Consider the following 21,805-nt stretch of genomic DNA (forward strand, 5'->3'; position numbering starts at 1 on the left):
TTGGGTCTTTGTTGCTACGTGCAGGCTTTCTCTAGTTGTGGTGAGCGGGGGCTACTCTTCGTGGCAGTGTGCAGGCTTCTCATTGCAGTGGCTTCTCTTGTTGCAGAGCACAGGCTCTAGGCATGCGGGCTTCAGTAGTTGTAGCATGCGGGCTCAGTAGTTGTGGGTCGCGGGCTCTAGAGCGCAGGCTCAGCAGTTGTGGCTCACGGGCTTAGCTGCTCTGCGGCATGTGGGATCTTCCCAGACCGGGGCTCGAACCCGTATCCCCTGCGTTGTCAGGCGGATTCTTAACCACTGTGCCACCAGGGAAGCCCTTGATATAATTTTTAAAGGCCATATGTCTTATTTTCCTTCTCCCTCATGCATAATTTAAATATCTTAGTGTTGCTTTTAAAGGCCACACCTCTTATATTTCTTCTTTCACTTTTAAAGCCATTCAGTGTTTTGTCTTTACGACATCATTTTGACAGCTTTGTCTTTTTCTTCCAAAAACTTCCCCCATCCTCTGTCGGATCACGATTCTTCTGCATTTTGCTCTTAGGAAACCCATGAGAGTATGAATACCATCTTTTGCTCTAGTCTGTACATGCGTGCAAGTGAAAGGTGAACCTAGGGAAAGGTGAGTGTAGTGAATAGACATTGAGATGGTAACACCCTCAACCTTGCCCCTGCCTCAGTGGGCTCCTTTGCTGGTGCATTAGAGCACTCTGGAAAGCAGAGTCAGAGGGTAGACCAGGGAGGGTGGAATGATCACAGTTGGTCTTGTGCTGAGATTTCTCACAAACCTAGTGAATAATGACTAAAATTAATGTAGGTGAAACGCAGTGCAGGCGTTTCAGAGATCAAGATAAAGAAAGAAGGATTGAAGTTTTAAAAAAATAAAGCTCTCTCTGAAAAAAAAAAATGAGTAAAGTTCTCAGGAAGTTCGTGACTTACAAACTATTGCTATGAAATAAAGTGAATTCTACAAATCTCTGGGCCTTTCCACTTCTCCCTGCACAGCTGTTTCCAGAGTAACTCAGACCTTCAGAATACAGTCCGCACGGTGGCCGCCTTAGGCTCGTTATTTTGCAGGCAGTAGAGCATTGCATGATTTCTAAAAAGTTATTGTTAAAAATACGTTTTATGGGGCCTCCCTGGTGGCGCAGTGGTTGAGAGTCCGCCTGCCGATGCAGGGGATACGGGTTCGTGCCCCGGTCTGGGAGGATCCCATATGCCGCGGAGCGGCTGGGCCCGTGAGCCATGGCCGCTGAGCCTGCGCATCCGGAGCCTGTGCTCCGCAACGGGAGAGGCCACAACAGTGAGAGGCCCGCGTACGGAAAAAAAAAAAAAAAAAAAAAAAAACGTTTTATGGAGTATTGTATGTAGTGCACAGAGTCTTTCCAAGACAAAAATTGGGCAATTATTGAAATGTTCTGCTCATTTCGAGCATTGAAACAGAGGAAGTAATAAAAATGTATCTCCTAGTTTGGTATTTTTCATTATTTTATAGGTACAGTTTGGCAGCTTGAATAAAAGTGCTACCTCGGTCGTAGTAAAACGAATGAATTAGTTCTATTTTCTTTCACACACCAACTTTAATCTTTATAACTCATGGACATATAATCTTGCGATATTTATTTAATGATATCTGGAATAAATAATTCATTGATGGAACAGTTCTGACAGCAAGATAATTTGCTCTGTGTGAGAGAAGTGCTAACACCAGCAGAATTTGTACTTCCTTACTTTATGTATAAGATAAAGTTTTACTCATGAACTCAGGAATCCTCTGCTAATTTGTACCAAACAACTTTTCTCAGAGGCAGAGGGACATGCCCATCCAACCTTGCTAGATGGGATATTTTTGGGTCTCTAGGGAGAAGTGAGAAGTTAAAATATTTGTCTTTTTTTTTTCCAATTGTGGTAAAATATGCATAACATAAAATTGACCATTTTAACCATTTTCAAGTGTACAGTTCGTTGGCATTAAGTAGATACGCATTGTTATGCAACTTTCACCACCATCTATTTCTAGAACTTTTTCATCTACCCAAACTGAAACTATACTCATTAAAGACTATTAAAGACTAACTCCTCAACAATCCACCTCCCCCGCATGCCTGCCCCCTGGGGCTACCACCATTCTACTTTGGTCTCTGTGAATTTGGCTATTCTAGGTAGCTCATCTAAGTGGAATCATACAATATTTGTTTTTCTGTGACTGCCTTATTTCACTTAGCATAATGTCTTCAGGGTTCATCCGTGTTGTAACATGTGTCAGAATTTCCTTTTTAAGACGGAATAACATTCCACTGTATGTCTCTACTACATTTTGTTTATCCATTCATCTGTTGATGGGCTTCTGAGTTGTTTCTACCCTTTTGGCTATTGTGAGTAATGTTACTATGAACATGGGTGTACAAATATCTGTTCAAGTCTCTCTCCTCAGTTATTTTTGGTATATACTCAGAAGTGAAGTTGCTGGATAATTTAATTCTGTTTAACTTTTTTGAGGAACTACCAGTTTCCAACAGTGGCTGCACCGTTTTAACTCCTACCAGCAATGCTCAAGGGTTCCAATTTCTTCAAATCCATGCCAATGATTATTACTTCCTGTTTTTGTTTTTTTGTTTGTTTTTACAACAGCTATCCTCATGAGTATAAAATATCTCATTGTGGTTTTGATTTGCATTTCCCTGATGATTAGTGATGTTGAATATCTTTTCATGTGCTTACTGGCTATTTGTATGTCTTCTTTGGAGAAATGTCTATTCAAGTCTTTTGCCCATTTTTAAATCAGGTTGTTTGTTGTTTTGTTGTTGAGTTGTAGGAAAGTCTTGTCTCTTTTTAAACTGTGATTTTATGGCTATTTATCCTAAGGCTTGATATCCTCATCTTTAAAATTAGAACAATATTATTAACTACCTCAAAGTTGTTGTAAGGATTTCATTAGATAAGTCAAGTTCTTAACAGATCACTTGGCACAGAATATGTGCTCATTAAGTGGTATCTATTATTTCTTGTCATGTCACACCCAAGCCACAGAGGTTGTAGGGATGGAGCTGAGATTTAAGCACACAGATCTGTCCATCTTCAGAGCCCTAACTCTTCATGATAGTTTAGCATGACGGTTAGCATGTAAGTAACGTTTTCTTGATCTTGTTTTTTTTTTTTTTTTTTTTTTGCTGTACGCGGGCCTCTCACTGCTGTGGCCTCTCCCGTTGCGGAGCACAGGCTCCGGACACACAGGCTCCGCGGCCACGGCTCGCGGGCCCAGCCGCTCCGCGGCATGCGGGATCCTCCGGGATCGGGGCACGAACCCGTGTCCCCTGCATCGGCAGGCGGACTCTCAACCACTGCGCCACCAGGGAAGCCCTCTTGTTTATTTTTAAATACTCCCCACCACACTGCTGTTAGGCAGTAAGTCTGCCTAGTCTATTTGTCTGTTTCAGAATTATAGGAAACAATTCTGAACTGGTGATGTACTAAATAATGAGATTTTACTCTCAATTCAAAGAAAGCAATTATTGCAATTTCAAGCAATTTAGCTTCCTTTTGAGATTATAGCCCTATTTTGGTTCTTGGTAGATTCTAGTTTAGAAATTTTTCATCATTCTGAACAGTATTAATTCTAAAACTTGTGTATGAGAGTTTAAAAGAAAAGTTGCTGTCTTGTAATTCATTCAGTTTTAGTGTTGATAGCTCTTATACTGAGAGGAAAAAGAAATATAGGAGACAAAGCAACTACTACCAGATGAGTAAAGAGAGCCTATACAAGGTGGATCCAGGCAACTAACCAAACAATCCAAAGCCCTGTTGCCAACTCTGGCCAGAAGTGTTTTGTGTTGCCTTTGTTCTGTGTCAAGAATTGATATCCAGTCTCTAGGGAAAACCCAGGGAAGGGTATCTCAGTGATGATGTGAAAACACCTGGAAACCTATTTCCAAAAGTCCAAATGTAGGTGTGAAATTATTTCTTGAACACGTAATCTCAAAATGACATCACACATCATTCAGCCTACATAATGGTATCATAAATACCTAATGAAGAAGCAGTGAATTATTGACAAGTGAAACAGAACTGTCACCAAGTGAAATGTAGACCAGAAGTGCCTTATGTGTATTTTACATGATGCACATATTTTATATGGAATGTGGGACCAGCATTTCCATTTCGTAAATTACATAAAGAAGTCAAAGTCTGGGTGGGTGTTCCCCTATGACTGATGCTGCTATATTTCTTCTAGATATCTGAGACCTCCCCATGCTTAATTCTTTGAAACTTAGTCATGTGCTAAACCTGAGTTTTTTGTCTGTCAGCACAATGTCCTCATACACTTAAAATACATATGGTAGCCCTAAATCTATGGGGGTAAAGTTCATTAAATATGATTTTTTTTTGGTAAAGTATATAGTATACCTTGTACAATTCACGTGTAGGAGAAAAGATTACTACCACTTGTGAAACAAACCTGAAATGTTCTGCCTGCCTGTGAGTCTCCCAAACAGCCTTCTTCTTTTTTCTTTTTTCCTTTAATATTTATTTATTTATTTATTGGCTACATTGGGTCTAAGTTACAGCACGCAGGCTCTTCATTGCGGCATGCGGGCTTCTCTCTAGCTGTGGTGCGTGGGCTCCAGGGTGCGTGGGCTCAGTGGTTGCAGCACGCAGGCTTAGTTGTCCCGCGGCATGTGGGATCTTAGTTCCCCAAGCAGAGATCGAACCCGCGTCCCCTGCACTGGAAGGCGGATTCTTAACCACTGGACCACCAGGGAAGTCCCCAAACAGCCTTCTGAGTGCACATCTCCAACAAGGTACAAGTGATATTTGATAGCTCATAATTTATCTTTTTAGATATTGACAATAGTGGGTATGTCAGTGACTATGAACTCCAGGACCTGTTTAAGGAAGCAAGCCTTCCTCTGCCTGGCTACAAGGTTCGCGAAATCGTGGAGAAAATTCTAGCAGTTGCCGACAACAACAAAGATGGCAAAATCAGCTTCGAAGAGTTTGTGTCAGTAAGTAATCTAAATCCTCTCCTGGCTACTGATTGTTTTGCTTCAAGCAGAATTTCAGTAATGTCATTGCTCTCTTTGGTTAAATCTGGCTTCAGAGACCAGATAATGCACTGCTTTAAAGTGATGATGATGATGATAACAATAACAACAGTAATTTCCACAGATAATTCATAAAACAAAGGAAAATATTATTCTCAAATTGTTGGAATTAAAGTCAGGTTAAGATAATAATCTTTCATGCCCTACTAAAACTACAGTTGAATTTAAATGCTTATTGACTATCTCTGTTTGCAGAATATTTTCGTATCTTAGTACTTGGTCTTGAGAAGTGGAATATTTTTTTGTAACTGAAATAGCTGAGGTATGGAAGATATACCTCCTAGAAACTGGTTGTTTCCTTGTGATTGGTTATATCTTCAGTTTTGGTAAAGCCACCAGGTGAATTTTGATGCCAGCTATGGTTTCATTATTAAACCACCTTGAGACTCAGGGAACTGAAGAAGATGCAAAATAATATATATGACTCCACCAATAAAAGAAAAATAGAACTGAATATTGTGTATCAGGTATTTCAAACCTCTCAGGCTGAGAGAGATGACTGAGTTGCCATTGCCAGCTGGCCGTTGAGGAAGAGCTGTCACTACCTTCCATCAACACCACCATGACTGTATTTTTCATATGAAAATTAATGAACTAATTTATTCCAATATAATTGGATAAATATTTATGAAATAGAAATTGTCTGCTTTTGCATTCTTTATTCATCTGGCAAATATTTGAGCTCCTTTCTTGCCAGGAACTCAGGCACTGTGAATAATGTGATGAACAAACAGAGATGTAGCTCCAGCTTTCATGGAGTTTACAGGTGGAGGGGAAGACGGACTCACACAGATGGATAAACGATAACTGTGATAAATGCTGTGACAGAGAGCAGGACAGGTCCCTTGAAAGTTTGTAGTAGGAGGAAGTGAACTTGGTGGGGAGGTTAGGGACCTCAGAGATTCAGGGAAATGGAAGACTGTCCCTGAAGCTGTGAAGACTGGGTTGCGATCTGAAGGAACAGATAAAAGGGGTGGGTGGGGGAAATGAGTACTGTGCAAGGCAGGCAGAAGTAACAGCATGTGTAGAGCCTCTGTGCCTTTAGGGGTGGTGAATGCTCTCAAGCACTTGAAAAAAACATCAGTGTGGCTGGAGCTGAGATGCTAAGGGTTAGGCATGCAGCTAGAGAAGTGAGTCAGGTCATCAGGGTCTTGTAGGATTTTTGTTTTTATTCTAAGAACAGTAGGAAGCCAGTGGAATAGAGTATGAATTGACATGATCAGATTTGCATTTTTTAAAACTCATTTTGTCTGCTGCATGGAGAACTGATTGAATTCAGTTTATCCAGGCTCTAGGGTAGCCAGTGACAGAGGGACTGACAGAGGGCGTTTCTCTCTACGCCTGTGTAATTTCCAACAAAAGCTGACTTCTTGCCTTTAACCTGTATACGTTTGAGCTGTTCAGATGGGATAATATCTTTGTTAAGGCATTTTAAAATCTTTATCATGTAGTTAGTTATTCTTTAGTTTTTAGTACAAAAGACCATGGCAAGTCTAGGCGAACAATTTCAGTGTGTACACTTTGAGTTTAATTATAGGTTGGGGTGCAAACATTTGTCCATTTTGTGTTGTTATAAAATGACATGAGAGTTATCTGTCTACACAAGCAATAAGTGCAAGAACAACTGATTAGTATTTATTTTGATGTCATTCCGAATAAATAACTATACGTTGCACGGATTTTAATGGTTATTTAATCAAGAGTCAATTTTACTTCTCTCCCATTCCAGCTAATGCAAGAGTTAAAAAGCAAAGACATCAGCAAAACATTCAGAAAAATAATTAACAAGAGAGAAGGGATTACTGCCATTGGAGGAACTTCATCCATTTCCAGTGAGGGCACACAGCATTCTTATTCAGGTAACCGACCACCTGCTCCAAATTTAACCTTTCAGTCATTGGTTCATTCAACAAGTCCTGTATTTCATCAAATCTAAGATGCCATTTATTGTAATTCGCACCATTGTTTTATGTGTCCTTGAGGGAAAATGAGACTAAATTATCAAGTGCCATCAGATTTGAAATGTATCATAATTTCAGAGGTGTCAGAATGAAAAATCTTAGAATTTATGATAAGTAATAATAAATGAGTTTTTACTATGTGTCAGGAACAGTGGATAACAGAGAGTAGAAACAGCAAAGTAGAAGTTATTTATATTTCAGCACTGAATGTGTTTAATCATGACCTTGGGATGGATTTTTCGTCCTGGCCGGTGAGATGAGTTTACTTTAGACCTATTTTAGGGATGGTGGAGAGGTTTATTGCAAGGACTTTCCATTTTGGGGAACTGAGATTCCTGATTCATCTTTTATCAAGCAACCAAATGACTGGTAGAGCACAGCACCTGATTTGCTTGATCTGATAGGATCACTGGATTGTTGCCCAGTGGGAAATCCAGAGTCGCATTAACTCCTAAGAGGAGATGGCTTGCCCCATGCTAAGCTTGCTTCTCAGGATCAAGATGCCTAAAAACCTTTGACCAAGTTCCTTTTGTTCATGTTAACATAATTAGAACTATGCTTTTAAAATTTTTGATAAAAAACTCACTTTAACTTCTCCCCCTCTTTCTTCCTTTGAGATCTGAATTTGTTAATTATCCTCTTGGTTCTCTTCCTTTCTAAATGGATTTTTCTCTAACAATATACTCACACTTCTCCTACCCATTGTATATATTTTCCTAACTTTTTTCCCACCAGGGAAGTGTAGTAGGGAAGGCAGTGGTCTATAACTGCTACCTCCATTTTTTGAAAGGTACTTACTCCTTAACTCTATTTCTGCCTGTCCATTCTAATGACATGGCTTCTCCATTAAAAAAAAACAAAACCTTTTTATTAAGGTATCATATGAATTTAGCAAAGTACTGTGATCTTACATGTACAGCTCAATGAGTTTTCGCATGTGTATACATCATGTAGCTGCATTCATGCAACTGCCAACCAGATCAAAACACATTTCTATCACCTGAGTGTCTCCCTCTTGCCTCTAACAGTAACTGTCCACTTTCTGATGTCTATCACCATAGATTTTTTTTTTAACTTGTTTATTGAGGTACAATATGCACAGAGTAAAGTGCATACAGTGCCCTATTCTTAAGTATATGGGAGGATTTTTTTAACCTATGAATATACCCATGTAACCATTATTTAGAACCAGATACAGAACATTTAATGGCTTTTAAAAAAAGAACAGCTTGGGCTTCCCTGGTGGCGCCGTGGTTGGGAGTTCGCCTGCCGATGCGGGGGACATGGGTTTGTGTCCCGGTCCGGGAGGATCCCACATGCCGCAGAGCGGCCGGGCCCGTGAGCCATGGCCACTGAGCCTGCGCGTCCGGAGCCTGTGCTCCGCAATGGGAGAGGCCACAGCAGTGAGAGGCCCGCGTACTGCCAAAAAAAAAAAAAAAAAAAAAAGAACAGCTTTATTGAGATACCATAAATTCATCCTTTGAAAGTATAGTTCTGTAGTTTTTAATATATTCAGAGTTATACAGTCATTAGCACCCAGTAATTTTAGAACACTTTCATTACTCCATACAGAAACCCCATGCTCATTAGCAGCCACTCCCCATTTCCCCCTCCCCCCAGGCTCTGGCAACCATTAATCTACTTTTTATTTGTATAGATTTGCCTATTCTGGAAATTTCATGTAAATGAAATTATACAGTAGTGGCCTTTCACTTGACGGGCTTCTTCCCTGGCATAATATTTTCAAGGATCATTCATGTTGTGGCATGTATCGTACTTCGTTCTTTTTTATTGCTGAATAATTTCTGTTCTATGGCTAATATCACGTTTTGTTTATCCTTTCATCAGCTGATAGATATTTGGGTTGCTTCCACTTTTTGGTTATTATGAATAATTCTGTATGAACACTAGTGTACACATTTTTTCTGTGGACATATGCTTTGAATTCTCTTAGGTATATACCTAGGAGTGGTCTTTTGGTAACTCTGTGTTTAACATTTTAAAGAACTGCCAAACTGTTTTCCAAAGTGGCCACACATTTACATTCCCACGAGCAAGGTATGAAAGTTCCAATTCCTCCACATTCTCGTCCACACTTGTTATTGTCTATTTTGTTTACTACAGCCATCCAGTAGTGGGGAAGTGGTATCTCATTCCTGGTTCCTATACCTGGAACACACTTCCTTTCCCTGACCATCTATACCTATTAAATATCTATCTTTCAAATAGTACCTTCTCCATAAAGCCTTTTCTTGATCAACCTAATGAGAAATGATTCTTTCCTTAAATTCCCTGAAACATTACTTATATCACTCTTGTGGTATGTTCATTTCCCTTTAGTTGCATTTCTTCGTATATCTGTTTTATCTTATCACTACCCTAAAAATTCCTTGATGGGAGGTACAGTATCTTAGTGATCTTTAAATCACTAGATTCTAAGTCCCTAAGCAGGTATGTATAGTGAGGTAAGAAGATAAGAAGGCAGATAATGATACCTACAGAAGTAAATGTTTGTGTCTTTATTGATTGTGTGTGTGTGTTGGATTGAATTTGGGGGTATCTGCCAAATATGCCCTTAGGAAAATTACTTAGTTCTAGGAACTGGGGCAATAAAGAGAAAGGCCAGCTACCCTGTGATGGAAACGGGAATTATTTTCCTTTAAGTTTTATATTGTTAAATCATTTTTATATTTACATAATAATAATAAGGCAGTAGACCATTTTTCCTTTAAGTTCCTTCCTATTTTCCCCACCGCATAGCCCAACAATTTTTTCTGCCTAAAGATCACTGTTTTTATGCTGGAAGCCATGGATTGAGAAGTTGAGTATGAAGATGGCTGAGAGTAGGACTGGTATCTAGATGTGTCCGTTTACTTTCTTTTTTTTTTTTTTTTCACTTTTTATTATTTTTATTACTTTTTAAATAAATTTATTTATTTATTTTTGGCTGCATTGGGTCTTCATTTCTTATAATAGAAATTCTACATAAGTGGAGCTATTTTATTCATTCAAATAACTCTTGATTAAAACTAGTATTTCTGTTGTAAGTTCCAAATCACAACTCTATGCAAGTTTTTTGGGGGGCAGGTGGAATTTATTGCTGTGGTTATTTGTGTCTTGTATTTTTCCCCCCTGGCATATATGTGTGTGTGTGTGTAATCTGACCGCTGGTGTTTGGTTCCTGACCCACTAGCTCTCAGAAGCAATATATATTTGGAAAGATTTTAGAATCAAACTGAATATTTATTGTGCTAACTTAAGCTATATGACTTACTCTTCCCTGATATATCAGATGAAAAAAGTGGAATGAATTCCCCTTTTTCTTTAAACCTACGCCCTCTTAAACCCTTTATTGTTTCAGTACGGTTTTAAAAATTGGCATTTATTATTTTTGAACAGAAATTTAAATTTATATTTTTGCGCTGCAATTAGTTTTATGAAATGAGGTATGCCAACTAAGATTTTCTGTTTTCAGAGGAAGAAAAAGTGGCTTTTGTTAACTGGATAAACAAAGCCCTGGAGAATGACCCTGACTGTAATCATCTTATACCTATGAATCCCAATGATGGCAGTCTTTTCAAATCACTTGCCGATGGCATCCTTCTCTGGTGAGTTGAGCATTGCGTTAAGGGAGCTATGTTCTTACTGTCCACTGAAGAACATTCAGTGAAAACTACAATTCAGTGAATCCATTGTCTTTTGAAATTAGTTAACAAGTAGCTACTTTAGTCTTGAAATTTTTATATTATATATATATTATATAGAAAATCAAGTACTATATATTTTCCATTTTCTTTCAAATGCAATCTCTTATTTGGTATCTTTTTCATCTGTTTCCTTAACGATGCCAGGAAACTTTTGAGTTACTCCTCTGATGCATTTAATAATGTTCACAGGGTTTCTTTCTTTTTTTTTTTGGCCGTGCCACGCAGCTTGCAGGATCTTAGTTCCCCGACCAGGGATTGAACCTGGTCCTGCTGGCAGTGAAAGCGTGGAGTCCTAACCACTGGACTGCCAGGGAATTCCCCATTGTTTCTTTCTTCACTTCTCAGTGTGGGACTGTTGATCATTGACTGGGACAGGAACATGAGGAAATATAATAGAACTATATATCTCATTTTTGCTTAAATCAGATTAACATTTTAATTCAATCTTGTCATATCCATGGCTCTTTGCAATCTATTTCTGCTCACTAGATTGTAAACTCTCTAAGGGCATGTCTTTGTCCTTGTTGTGTGTACTAAAGTCCCAGCATACTTCTTTGAACAAAGCAGATATCTTTTATTTTCTAAGTTTATAAAAAAAAGAAGACTTTCAAAGAAGAAAATAACCACAAATATTCTTAGCATCCATAAATAGCTATTATTGATATTCTGGCACACTTCCTCAGTCTTTTTTCTGTGTTTTTTAGTTAAAAATAAAAAACTATCCATGAGTACAGGATATTAGTTTTTAGGACATTACGTATACAGTATACCTTGAATTCTACCTACAAGTCTGATCTGTTCCTCTGACCTTCAGAGGAAATTCCTATTATGAATTGAATGGGTATTTTCTTACCTTTATTTTAAAATACAAAATGTATTCTAAAATACAGAGATAACGTTTATATTAGTTTCTTTTAAAATGTTTGAATTACAGAAATTTCAGACCAAGTCTCTGGCTCTTCATCTTTCTGCAGCAACAGTAATTTTAATGCTGTTGATACCACTTTATGAAATTTGCCTTCTTGAGGATTTTTTTGTTCAACATTTCAGGCTGATGAATGTTGATGATCATTAAAGGAAATAAAGGCAAGATTCACATAAAGAAAATGCAAGAGTGTTTGAAAACATTTAGAAGGAAATGCTAAGATTACAATTGCAGTGAATGATGAATGTGTTTTAGGTTAGGGAATATTTCTTAGATTTTTAAAATTAAGTCCCTGACATGAATTATAGTATAGTATTTCAAAGAAATGGATGGTTACTTTTCAAAATTTAACTTTATTGTCTACTTGCAAAAGTAAACTGAAAACATTTCTGGGAGTCTTAAACTAAATTATTCTCATTTTCTCTTTAGTAAAATGATCAACTTATCTGAACCAGATACAATTGATGAAAGAGCCATTAATAAGAAGAAGCTCACCCCTTTCACTATTTCTGTAAGTATTTGTCCTTTGCTAGTAATCATGTTACTGTAAGGATCATGGATCCCTTATTAATGGATCTTTAGGCCCAGGCAAATCCTTTGATTGAACATAATTTTGGTTTCCTATTAAAAACTAGGTTTTTACTAAGTAAAAATTCAGCTGCATTTTTTAATGAAGAAATTAAGATTCAAAGTACATTGGATGAAACTTAAAGTAGTATTCAGATTATATTACTCAACTATTGTAGTTACTGTGTTATTTTTATTAATGAATATTCGCTTGATGCCAGTGTTTTTGTTGGTTGATTGAGATAAGAATACTCCATAGTTTTACCACATGTTTTACCATTTCACAAAATTTTCGCTATTCTTTCTGTACTAGATTGTTCTGTAGTCACCACACTTTTTCCCTCAAAATCTCTAGATCAATAGGGGAATATCAGTATCTACTAAGTACATACTAGGTACCAGTCACTGTTCTGAACACACCACATGAATTATCCCTTTGACTTCTCCCAGCAGCCTTAAAGTAAGGTGGATGCTATGATTTTACAGATGAGGAAACCGAGACACTGAGAGGTTGCACAGAGGTTGCCGACGCAGGATCTGGTCCCAGTAGTCTAGCTCCAGAGCCCATCCTTTTAATCACCAAGCTATACTGCCACTCTCACGTGGTGGTAGTAATAAGCAACTAAGTTAATGTGCTAGTCACAGCTGTAGCTATTAAAAGTGAGCTACTGCTAGGCTGTTTCCTTTATTTCTATTGGCAGGTATAATTCTTGATTTTGCTAAGGTTGTTAAGGCTCTTCTATAAGGAAGCTATGACCTTGGAGTAGTAGTACGTGGTTAGTCTCAGACTATCCAAGGGGTCCTCCCATTACCCATTATTCTTGAGTAATACAGAATTGGCTGTTGACTAACATGGCTTTCTTGACCCCCATTTTCCAATAATGTTACGTATTCCTAGCAGAAACTACCATTCTTGAAGAAGCCCCTTTCTGACTGCAATTGCCAGAAGTTTATTCTCCTTCATATCTTGTGTCAGGATGTTTCCTCTAATATCTATCATTGTTGAAAATATACATCTTATTTTTAGAATACATGTGTCACACAATTTTTTATGGCCCTGAATCTGAAATGCAACATTTCTTACTATTGTATAAATTAATTGTACCATTTTACTTTTAATACTTATATGCAGTGCATTGGAGAAAATGAAGAAAAATGTTCTGTAGCTATACTATAGGATAGCTATACTATAGGATGGGTCTGAGGGGCTAAGTCTTTTATACTTCTATTTTTAGAGATAGCATTCTTCCAATATGAGTAGGGGTAATAGTCGAGGTCTCTAAGATGCTTGAAAAAGTGTACTAATGTAGAATGAGAAAAGATAGCCCTCTGGGAAGGGGCAAAGTGTTACTGTGGTTATTAAATCTGTTTTGTTTATTCAGTAATTTTAGAGCTCTGGGAATAGATCTGCTAGACAGCTACCCGTTTCCCATGAAACTTTATCTCGAAGAAGCCTAATTCATTTGTAAAAGATTGTGATAATATAGTTTTTCACCTCATGATGATAGGTTGGTAAAGTATCATGATGTATGAAAGAAGAGAAGTATAAAAGGATGAAAATGACATACAATAACTATGAAAACAAAGGAAAGAGATCAAGTAGCTAAGAGCAGGACTCATTTATGATCTTGGATACTTTGTCATCTCTCTTTCTACCCAATGTGTTACTGAGCTGCATTCTTTTGATTGCCATTATTGAAAGAAAAATAATTATATGAGTAAAAGTCAAACAGATGGCAATGATTTAGGGACCTAAAAGTCAGGAAACTAACACAAGAGTAGGTATAGGAGATTGAATCTGTTCCTTATAAATGTAAAAAATCCATTGCAATTGATATACTCACATATATACAAAGTGTGTATGTATATACTTTACACTTACATATGTTTACAAATGTACACATATATGACCTTAATTTCTTTTTTTTTTATAAATTTATTTATTTTTATTTATTTATCTTTGGCTGTGTTGGGTCTTCGTTTCTGTGCGAGGGATTTCTCTAGTTGCAGTGAGCGGGGGCCACTCTTCATCGCAGTGTGCGGGCCTCTCACTGTCGTGGCCTCTCTTGTTGCGGAGCACAGGCTCCAGACACGCAGGCTCAGCAGTTGTGGCCCACGGGCCCAGCTGCCCCGTGGCATGTGGGATCTTCCCAGACCAGGTCTCGAACCCGTGTCCCCCTCATTGGCAGGCAGATTCTCAACCACTGCGCCACCAGGGAAGCCCTGACCTTAATTTCAATTATACTTTAAGTAGGGAAAACATAAATCTCATTTGGACATTACAGATGCAGTGAAAGTGATGGTATGTAAAATAAGGATGAAATCTGAATAACAAAGAATGCCTTTGTCCTTACCCGATAAGTGTTTAGCACAGCCCTCTAAAAAAAAATCATTAACAAAAGTGGACTCGTCTGGAATTGAAGCTTTATTGGAAATGAAAATTTGCAAAGTGGTATGAATTAAAAGAAAGAAAACTTGCAATCCCTATTTGAGACTGTTAGTAAAGAGTTGGATAGTTAATCAAAATAGAAGGGACATGAGAAACCATCTAACACAGCAGTGTAAATTTTTCTGCCTGGTAAAGTGGGCTCTATCTTAGACACAGACAATTCACTGATGCACAAAAAAGATGGGAGAGAATGGATGGCTTATCCAAGATAAACTGCCATGTTTGCTTGATTGTTTTGTTAATATCTCTGTAAGGTAAGATATCCTATTTTACAGATTAGGACACTGAAACACAAGGAGGAACAACACCTCTCTTATGTCTCCGTTGTTGAAGGTTCCCCATTGTTCTCGCCTATCCCCACCAAAACAGATCTTCAGGAAGGAAGGTTGAGCGCTCAGGGCAGTTGTCCACGTTAGGACTTGGAGAGCAACCTCTGTATGGGGTTCTCCTGTTACTTCCTGTTCTTTAGAATCGGCTCTAGACAATAGTGGTCATCCCATTCCCTCATTTCCAGTAGGGCAATAATGTATTTACCAATTAGAAACTACCATTTATTTGAGGAAGCACATTTTAGCTCCTTATTTTCAATCCATTTTTAGCCAATTACTCATAAGTCATTTACTATACTTGTAAAGCCAACATTTTTGAATAAAATTAACATAAAAGCTGGTTCTCCATATATCACCAACATAACCTGTTAAGACAAAGCTGAGTTTTACTGCTTACAGCAGTAAGAGAAAACACCACCTGCAAACCTGTGGCAGTGTCTTCAAGCTGAGGTTAGAATTGATGATTTGGAACTGTGGTTTAAGGTGGGTCTTTCACTGTGGGAGAGGGGAAGAGAGGAGACTAATGACTGGGTAAGGATGATGATGCAACTGATGCAACACTCAGAACTGGTGGAAATTGCAAGGGGAGGATTTCAAGGTGAGGGTGTCAAAGAATCTTTTAGACTATTAACTGTCCACTGATGCTTTCCACTGAGGAGCTGATAGGTCTTGCAAGTAGTGGCTGCAATGAACAATCAAATATTTTGCCTTCTTCTCCCGGAAGAATAAAGTCATGCCAGTGAAGACAGAGGAATAAGTGCAAAGTCACATTAAGGTGTGGTTTCCTTGTCACTGTCCAGGCTGAGAAAAGCAGTGGAAGGTTTTGGTTCTCACTAGTTATTACAGTCAATTTGGTGAAATTACATATTTCTTTTGACCACAGTCCCATGCTGTCAATGTAATGGGTCATTGCAAGATTAACACTATTACTGGAATAATTTTCAGTCCAATTCTTTCCCCAGCTAATGCATTCTGGGGAATCACAACCAGAGCAAGCATTCTTTATGCTCTTGGAAATGAAGAGAGAAAAATAATACTGGTCTAGCGTAAATTGGCAGAGGCTGTCTCTTGAAAGTTATATTGATTTGATTTAAGGTAATTAAACATCTGAAGGTATGAAAAATCTTCTGAATATCTAGAAAATACTTGAAATTTACTGAAAATATTTTCACATTTATCATGTTTATTTAGGTTGTAAATATATTGAAGGATTCTCTGGTTCTGCCTTCTTTTGGGAGAACTGCATTTAAATGAATATTGCTTAATACCACTACAAAAATAATTTAATTCCAAATGCTTACTTCAGTTACCCTTGACTAAACCCCAAGAGATACAGCCACTTACTTGGAGCTCAGCAAGATAAACTGCTTCAGCATACTGTAAGAGGAAGCCATTAAAATAATCACTCTGCTTTGTAAACCTTTGTGTAACTTCTGGCTAGTAAACATAAAAATTTAAACAAACTGTGGGAGCAGGGGCCCCACCCAAACGTGGACTGTAGAAATAAAAGAGGAAAAGACAATCTCTACCTTTTCCCCAAAGCAAATCAAACACAATTAACAACAAATCCCCTAGCTCTTAGAGTTACCTCCTCTTATCTTTGGTGACTTAAAAGTCTGACTGTATTGATTATTTATCACCATTAAATGGCCACAAAAATAAGGCCTAGTAACAAACAGGCCACCGTGCCTTTCCAAAAGGTGAAAAGGTGATCAGAAAAATGTCATCGGTACATAGTATGCATTTGTTGTTTAGGGAAGAAATTTGAGGAGGGAATAAAAAAAAAAAAGTTAAAACCAAGGTAACTGTAAATTTTTCTAATTCAGTGTCTTTTCCAATTTGCTGCCTTGTGTTGCCCCAAACTGTTTTTTTGTTGTTTGGTGGTTCTTTTTCTGTACATTTGTGTTTCTGATCACTGGTATAGCATTGATAGATGACAACTAAAGCAAAAATTAATTAATATTATTAAATAAATATTGCCCTCAATTAAGCTTTTAGATTAAAATTAATGGCATGTTTGGATAAAAAACCTTTGAGTTACCCTTTTTTTAGGTTTATTTGAAAATAATTTCAAACGTAGAGAAAGTTGCAAAACTAAAAACTATACAAAAACACTCATACATCCTTTACCTGGGTTCACCTGTTGTTAGTGGTTTATTCCACTTTAATATTTGTGCTCTCTCCCTCGTGTGTGCGTGTGTACACAACATTTTTTCCTGGACCACTTGAGGATAAGTTACCTACCTTATCACTCTTTACCAGTGAATTCCTTAGCATATATTTACTCAGAACAAGGATTTTCTCTTATATTACTACAGTATAGTTATCAAGTTTATAAATTTGTATATTGAGAGGCACAAGATATATGTATGTCTCTTATAGTTGTTGTTAGTTTTTATCATCAGGTTAAGATGTTACCCAGTTTCTCCACTGTATAATTACTGTTTCCTTTTCTCTTTCTCCCTTGCAACTAATAAGCAGTCCATGAGGAAACACTTGAAGGCTATGCAGATATCCTGCTCCATAACAGAATTTTCCCCTAGATTTTAGATTCCCTAGATTGATGATTCTTTCCTAACCTGGTCTTTACCATGATGGTTGCAAAATTATGTTTTTTTTTTCAACTCCAGCACTTCCTCCACATTTACCAGTCTTTTATTATTTGGCATTCTTCTGTAACCCAGAGACCTCTCTTCTCTCTCTCTGTCATTGATAGGACTCAGGAATTCCTACTTTTTCCAGTGGCTTAATTCATTACTGTGCTTGATTATTTTGGTTCTTAACTTGTCCCAGATTTGGCCATAGAGAGCACCTTCAAGATGGCTCTGAGCCATTTTTCCTTTTTTTTCCATTGTTGTAAAATACACATAACATAAAATTGACCACTTTAACCATTTTTAAGTGTACAGTTCTGTGGCATTAAATACATTCACATTGCTATGGATTCATCAATACCATTCTTCTCCAAAACTCTTCTCATCCTCCCAAACTGAAACTCTATACCCATTAAGTAATAGTTCCCTGGGGCTTCCCTGGCGGCACAGTGGTTAAGAATCCTCCTGCCAATGCAGGGGACACGGGTTTGAGCCCTAACCCGGGAAGATCCCACATGCTGCGGAGCAACTAAGCCCGTGTGCCACAACTACTGAGCCTGTGCTCTGGAGCCTGTGAGCCACAACTACTGAAGCCCGCGAGCCACAACTACTGAGTCCATGTGCCACAACGACTGAAGCCCATGCGCCTAGAGCCCGTGCTCCACAACAAGAGAGGCCACCGCAATGAGAAGCCCATGCACCGCAAAGAAGAGTAGCCCCCGCTCACCTCAACTAAAGAAAGCCCACGTGCAGTAATGAATACCCAATGCAGCCAAAAATAAATAAATAAATTAATTAATTAATAAAAAAAAAAAAACAGCTCCCCATTGTCCACTCCCCCACCCCCTGGCTATCACCATTCCACTTTCTGTCTCTATGAATTTGGCTACTCTGGGTACCTCATATAAATGGGATCATACAATAGTTCTTTTTTATGACCAGCTTATTTCACTTAGCATAATGTCTTCAGGATTCATCCATGTTGCAGCCTGTGCAGAATTCCCTTCCTTTCTAAAGCTGAATAATATGCTATTGTATGCCTATACCATATTTTACTTATCTGTTTATCTGTGGCTGGACACTTGGGTTGTTTCCACCTTTTGGCTTTTGTGAATAATGCTGCTACACACATGGGTATACAAATATCTCTTTGAGTCCTAGCTTGCTTTTTTTTTTGAATAAATATCCAGAAGTGGATTTGCTAAACTATATGGTACTTCTGTGTTTAATTTTTTGAAGAATAGCCATACTGTTTTCCACAGAAACTGCACCATTTTACATTCCCACTAGCAATGCACAGGGTTCCAATTTATCTACATCCTCTCCAACACTTGTTATTTTATTTTATTTTATTATTATTATTTTTTTTTGCGGTACGCGGGCCTCTCACTGCTGCGGTCTCTCCCGCTGCGGAGCACAGGCTCCGGACCGCAGGCCCAGTGGCCACGGCTCACGGGCCCAGCCGCTCCGCAGCACGCGGGATCCTCCCAGACCGGGGCACGAACCTATGTTCCCTGCATCGGCAGGCGGACTCCCAACCACTGCGCCACCAGGGAAGCCCTTGGTTTTTTTTTTTTAATAATAGACATCCTGATGGGTGTGAAGTGGTACCTCATTGTGGTTTGGTTGACGTTTCCCTAATGATTAGTCGTGTTGATCTGCTTTTCACGTGCTTACTGTCCATCTGATATCTTCTTTGGAGAAATGTCTGTTCATGTCGTCTGCCCATATTTTATCAGGTTGTTTTATTGTTGTTGAGTTGTAGGAGTTCTTTATCTCATCATAATTAGAGCTCATACTCTAATTGGGGGTGATATAAAAATAAACATATAACTATATAACATGTCGGAGAATGATACAGAGTAAAATAGAGAATAATGAGTGCCAGCAAAGGCTGTGGTGATGCTTGCTATTTTGTGTAGGACAATTGGAGAAAGCCATTAGGTAGGTGTGTGGCCTTTGAGCAGTATAAAGGAAATGTGGATATTTGAGGAAAGTGTGTTCCAGGCAGAGGGAATGTCAAGTTCAAAGGCCCTGTAGAGCTGGAACAGAGTGAGTGAGAGGAGATAGTGGCAATGATGGGGAACATTTGTAGGGTTTTAAAGCTAGGGAATGCCATCGGGTCCATATTTTAATAAGGTTACCAACAGCAGGGTACTATGGAAGGTGGGTTTTAGAGAGTAAGTCTGAGCATGGGTGTTAGGAAGGAATTAAGAAACTTGAAGAAAGGCACTGACAGTTTCCAGAGGTATTTAGAAGGTGGAATTGACAGAAATTGGTCACAGGATGTTAGAGGCAAGAAGAGCAAGGATTCTGCTCAGGTTTCTGACTTAGGAAGAAAGAAGCAAGAATGAAGGTTGGTCCTGTCAACCAAGACAGGAAATAAAGCAAAAGCCAGTTTTGACAGAGGATTAGAGGAAGACTAGGGAAGCATGGCCAGAAAATTGCTTCAGTTGTGGACATGTTGAGTTTGAGGTAATTGTGAAACATCCAGGTAGACATAACTAAATATGTATACAGGTGTAGAGCTTAGAGTGGGTGCTGGGAGGAAGTGTGGCCTGGAGATACGGCTTTGAAAGTCATTGGCATATAAAGGTGATATAAGTACTACTTATGTTAAAAAATGGGAAGTTTCACCATCCATTGTGTCTTATTTACCTTCACAACATGTCGATAAGAGTTTAGAAAGTACTTTCTCATGTGTATTTTTCTTTGTGGCGATTCAGGAAAATTTAAACCTAGCCCTGAATTCTGCTTCAGCCATTGGTTGTACAGTGGTCAACATTGGTGCACAGGATCTCAAAGAAGGAAAACCTCACTTGGTCTTGGGACTTCTCTGGCAGATCATCAAAGTTGGTCTTTTTGCTGATATTGAGATTTCCAGGAATGAAGGTAAGGTCATCAAAAATATTTACTTTTCATTGATATATACTTACTATGGGAAGAATTTATATTTCATTGTTTTCCTCTCAGCCCTGATTGCATTGCTAAATGAAGGTGAGGATCTAGAAGAGTTGATGAAGCTTTCTCCAGAGGAGTTACTGCTGCGTTGGGTGAACTACCATCTGACCAATGCAGGATGGCGTACCATCAGCAACTTCAGCCAGGACATTAAGGTTCATAATTTAATGTTCAAATTTGTGACATACAAAAAGGATGTAGAATGCATGTCAAGAACAAAAGGGGTTCAGGCTTAATCTGTATGTGTGTGTGTGTTATGGCTGTGATTTTTTAAACAAAGACAAAAAAGAACTTCAATCACAGACTTAAATTTGAATTGAAATTTAATTCACAAGCACACAGTGTAGAAAATGAAATTTTTGCATTTCTCTGTGTAAGGTGGATCCCCCACTTATAATCACAAAATCTTTTACTAAAAAAAAAAATGGTTTATTGGCTTTTAAAAAGAAATACAACTGATTGTGAGAGGAAAGAGATGCTAGCATTAGCAGATTAAAGTATCATTTCCCTTTTTGTATGCCACGGATAGAGTAGATTATAATGAGAATGTCCGTCTCTTAATTTGGACTGAGAATTACATCTGTTACTAGACTAGAGGCCCTTGTGGGCTTGACCAGTTTAATACTTACTTCCACTTTCTCAATAACCAGCTAAGAGGAAACCAAAGTATCAGAGGGCATAGGGAATCAGTAGACAAAAGGAGGTCTTCAGGTGTATCTCTGAACCAAAGTAGCTTGAAACACTTCCCTCCCCACTGGAAGAGACTTGTCAAGGAAACTTGACCCTAATCTTAACTGATGCTGATCCTTAGGAGTGTAAACAAATGAAAGAGGTGAGGAAGGGCATTCCAGGTTTAGGAAACAGTGTTGCTAGAAGCTCTCAAGTGTGAAACAGCATAGTGCATTCAGGATCCTGTAAGTAATAAGTAAAGGTTACTAAGTTATTATTCCATTCTTTGAGATGAGGACAATTGCTTCAATTTGAGTACTTTCCCCCCTAAATCCAATGATGATTTTATTCATTTGAAAAATTCTATTTTGTTTCTTTCCTTAAAGGATTCAAGAGCCTATTTTCATCTGCTTAATCAGATTGCACCTAAAGGTGACCGGGATGATGGACCTGCCATTGCCATTGACCTTTCAGGATTTAATGTGAGTATAGTTTTTAGTTAAAATTTTAAAAAATTTTGATAAAATATGCATAGCATAAAAAT

General features: G+C 38.3%; 1 protein-coding gene across 2 annotated transcripts in view; it reads left to right on the top strand.

Annotated features, from left to right (window-relative positions):
• Nucleotides 1-21,805, top strand: part of PLS1 (plastin 1) — a 106,592-nt gene that overhangs the window by 54,898 nt on the left and 29,889 nt on the right. For both annotated transcript variants that reach the window (XM_082626033.1, XM_082626034.1), the window contains 7 exons: nucleotides 4,837-5,000; nucleotides 6,829-6,958; nucleotides 10,536-10,668; nucleotides 12,122-12,203; nucleotides 20,358-20,523; nucleotides 20,605-20,747; nucleotides 21,648-21,743. In XM_082626033.1, coding sequence (XP_082482159.1) covers nucleotides 4,837-5,000; nucleotides 6,829-6,958; nucleotides 10,536-10,668; nucleotides 12,122-12,203; nucleotides 20,358-20,523; nucleotides 20,605-20,747; nucleotides 21,648-21,743 — 914 coding nt within the window. The remainder of the gene's footprint in view (nucleotides 1-4,836; nucleotides 5,001-6,828; nucleotides 6,959-10,535; nucleotides 10,669-12,121; nucleotides 12,204-20,357; nucleotides 20,524-20,604; nucleotides 20,748-21,647; nucleotides 21,744-21,805) is intronic.

The sequence above is a fragment of the Mesoplodon mirus genome, assembly GCF_964341445.2.
Source record: "Mesoplodon mirus genome assembly, chromosome: 6".
Classification (NCBI taxonomy): domain Eukaryota; kingdom Metazoa; phylum Chordata; class Mammalia; order Artiodactyla; family Ziphiidae; genus Mesoplodon; species Mesoplodon mirus.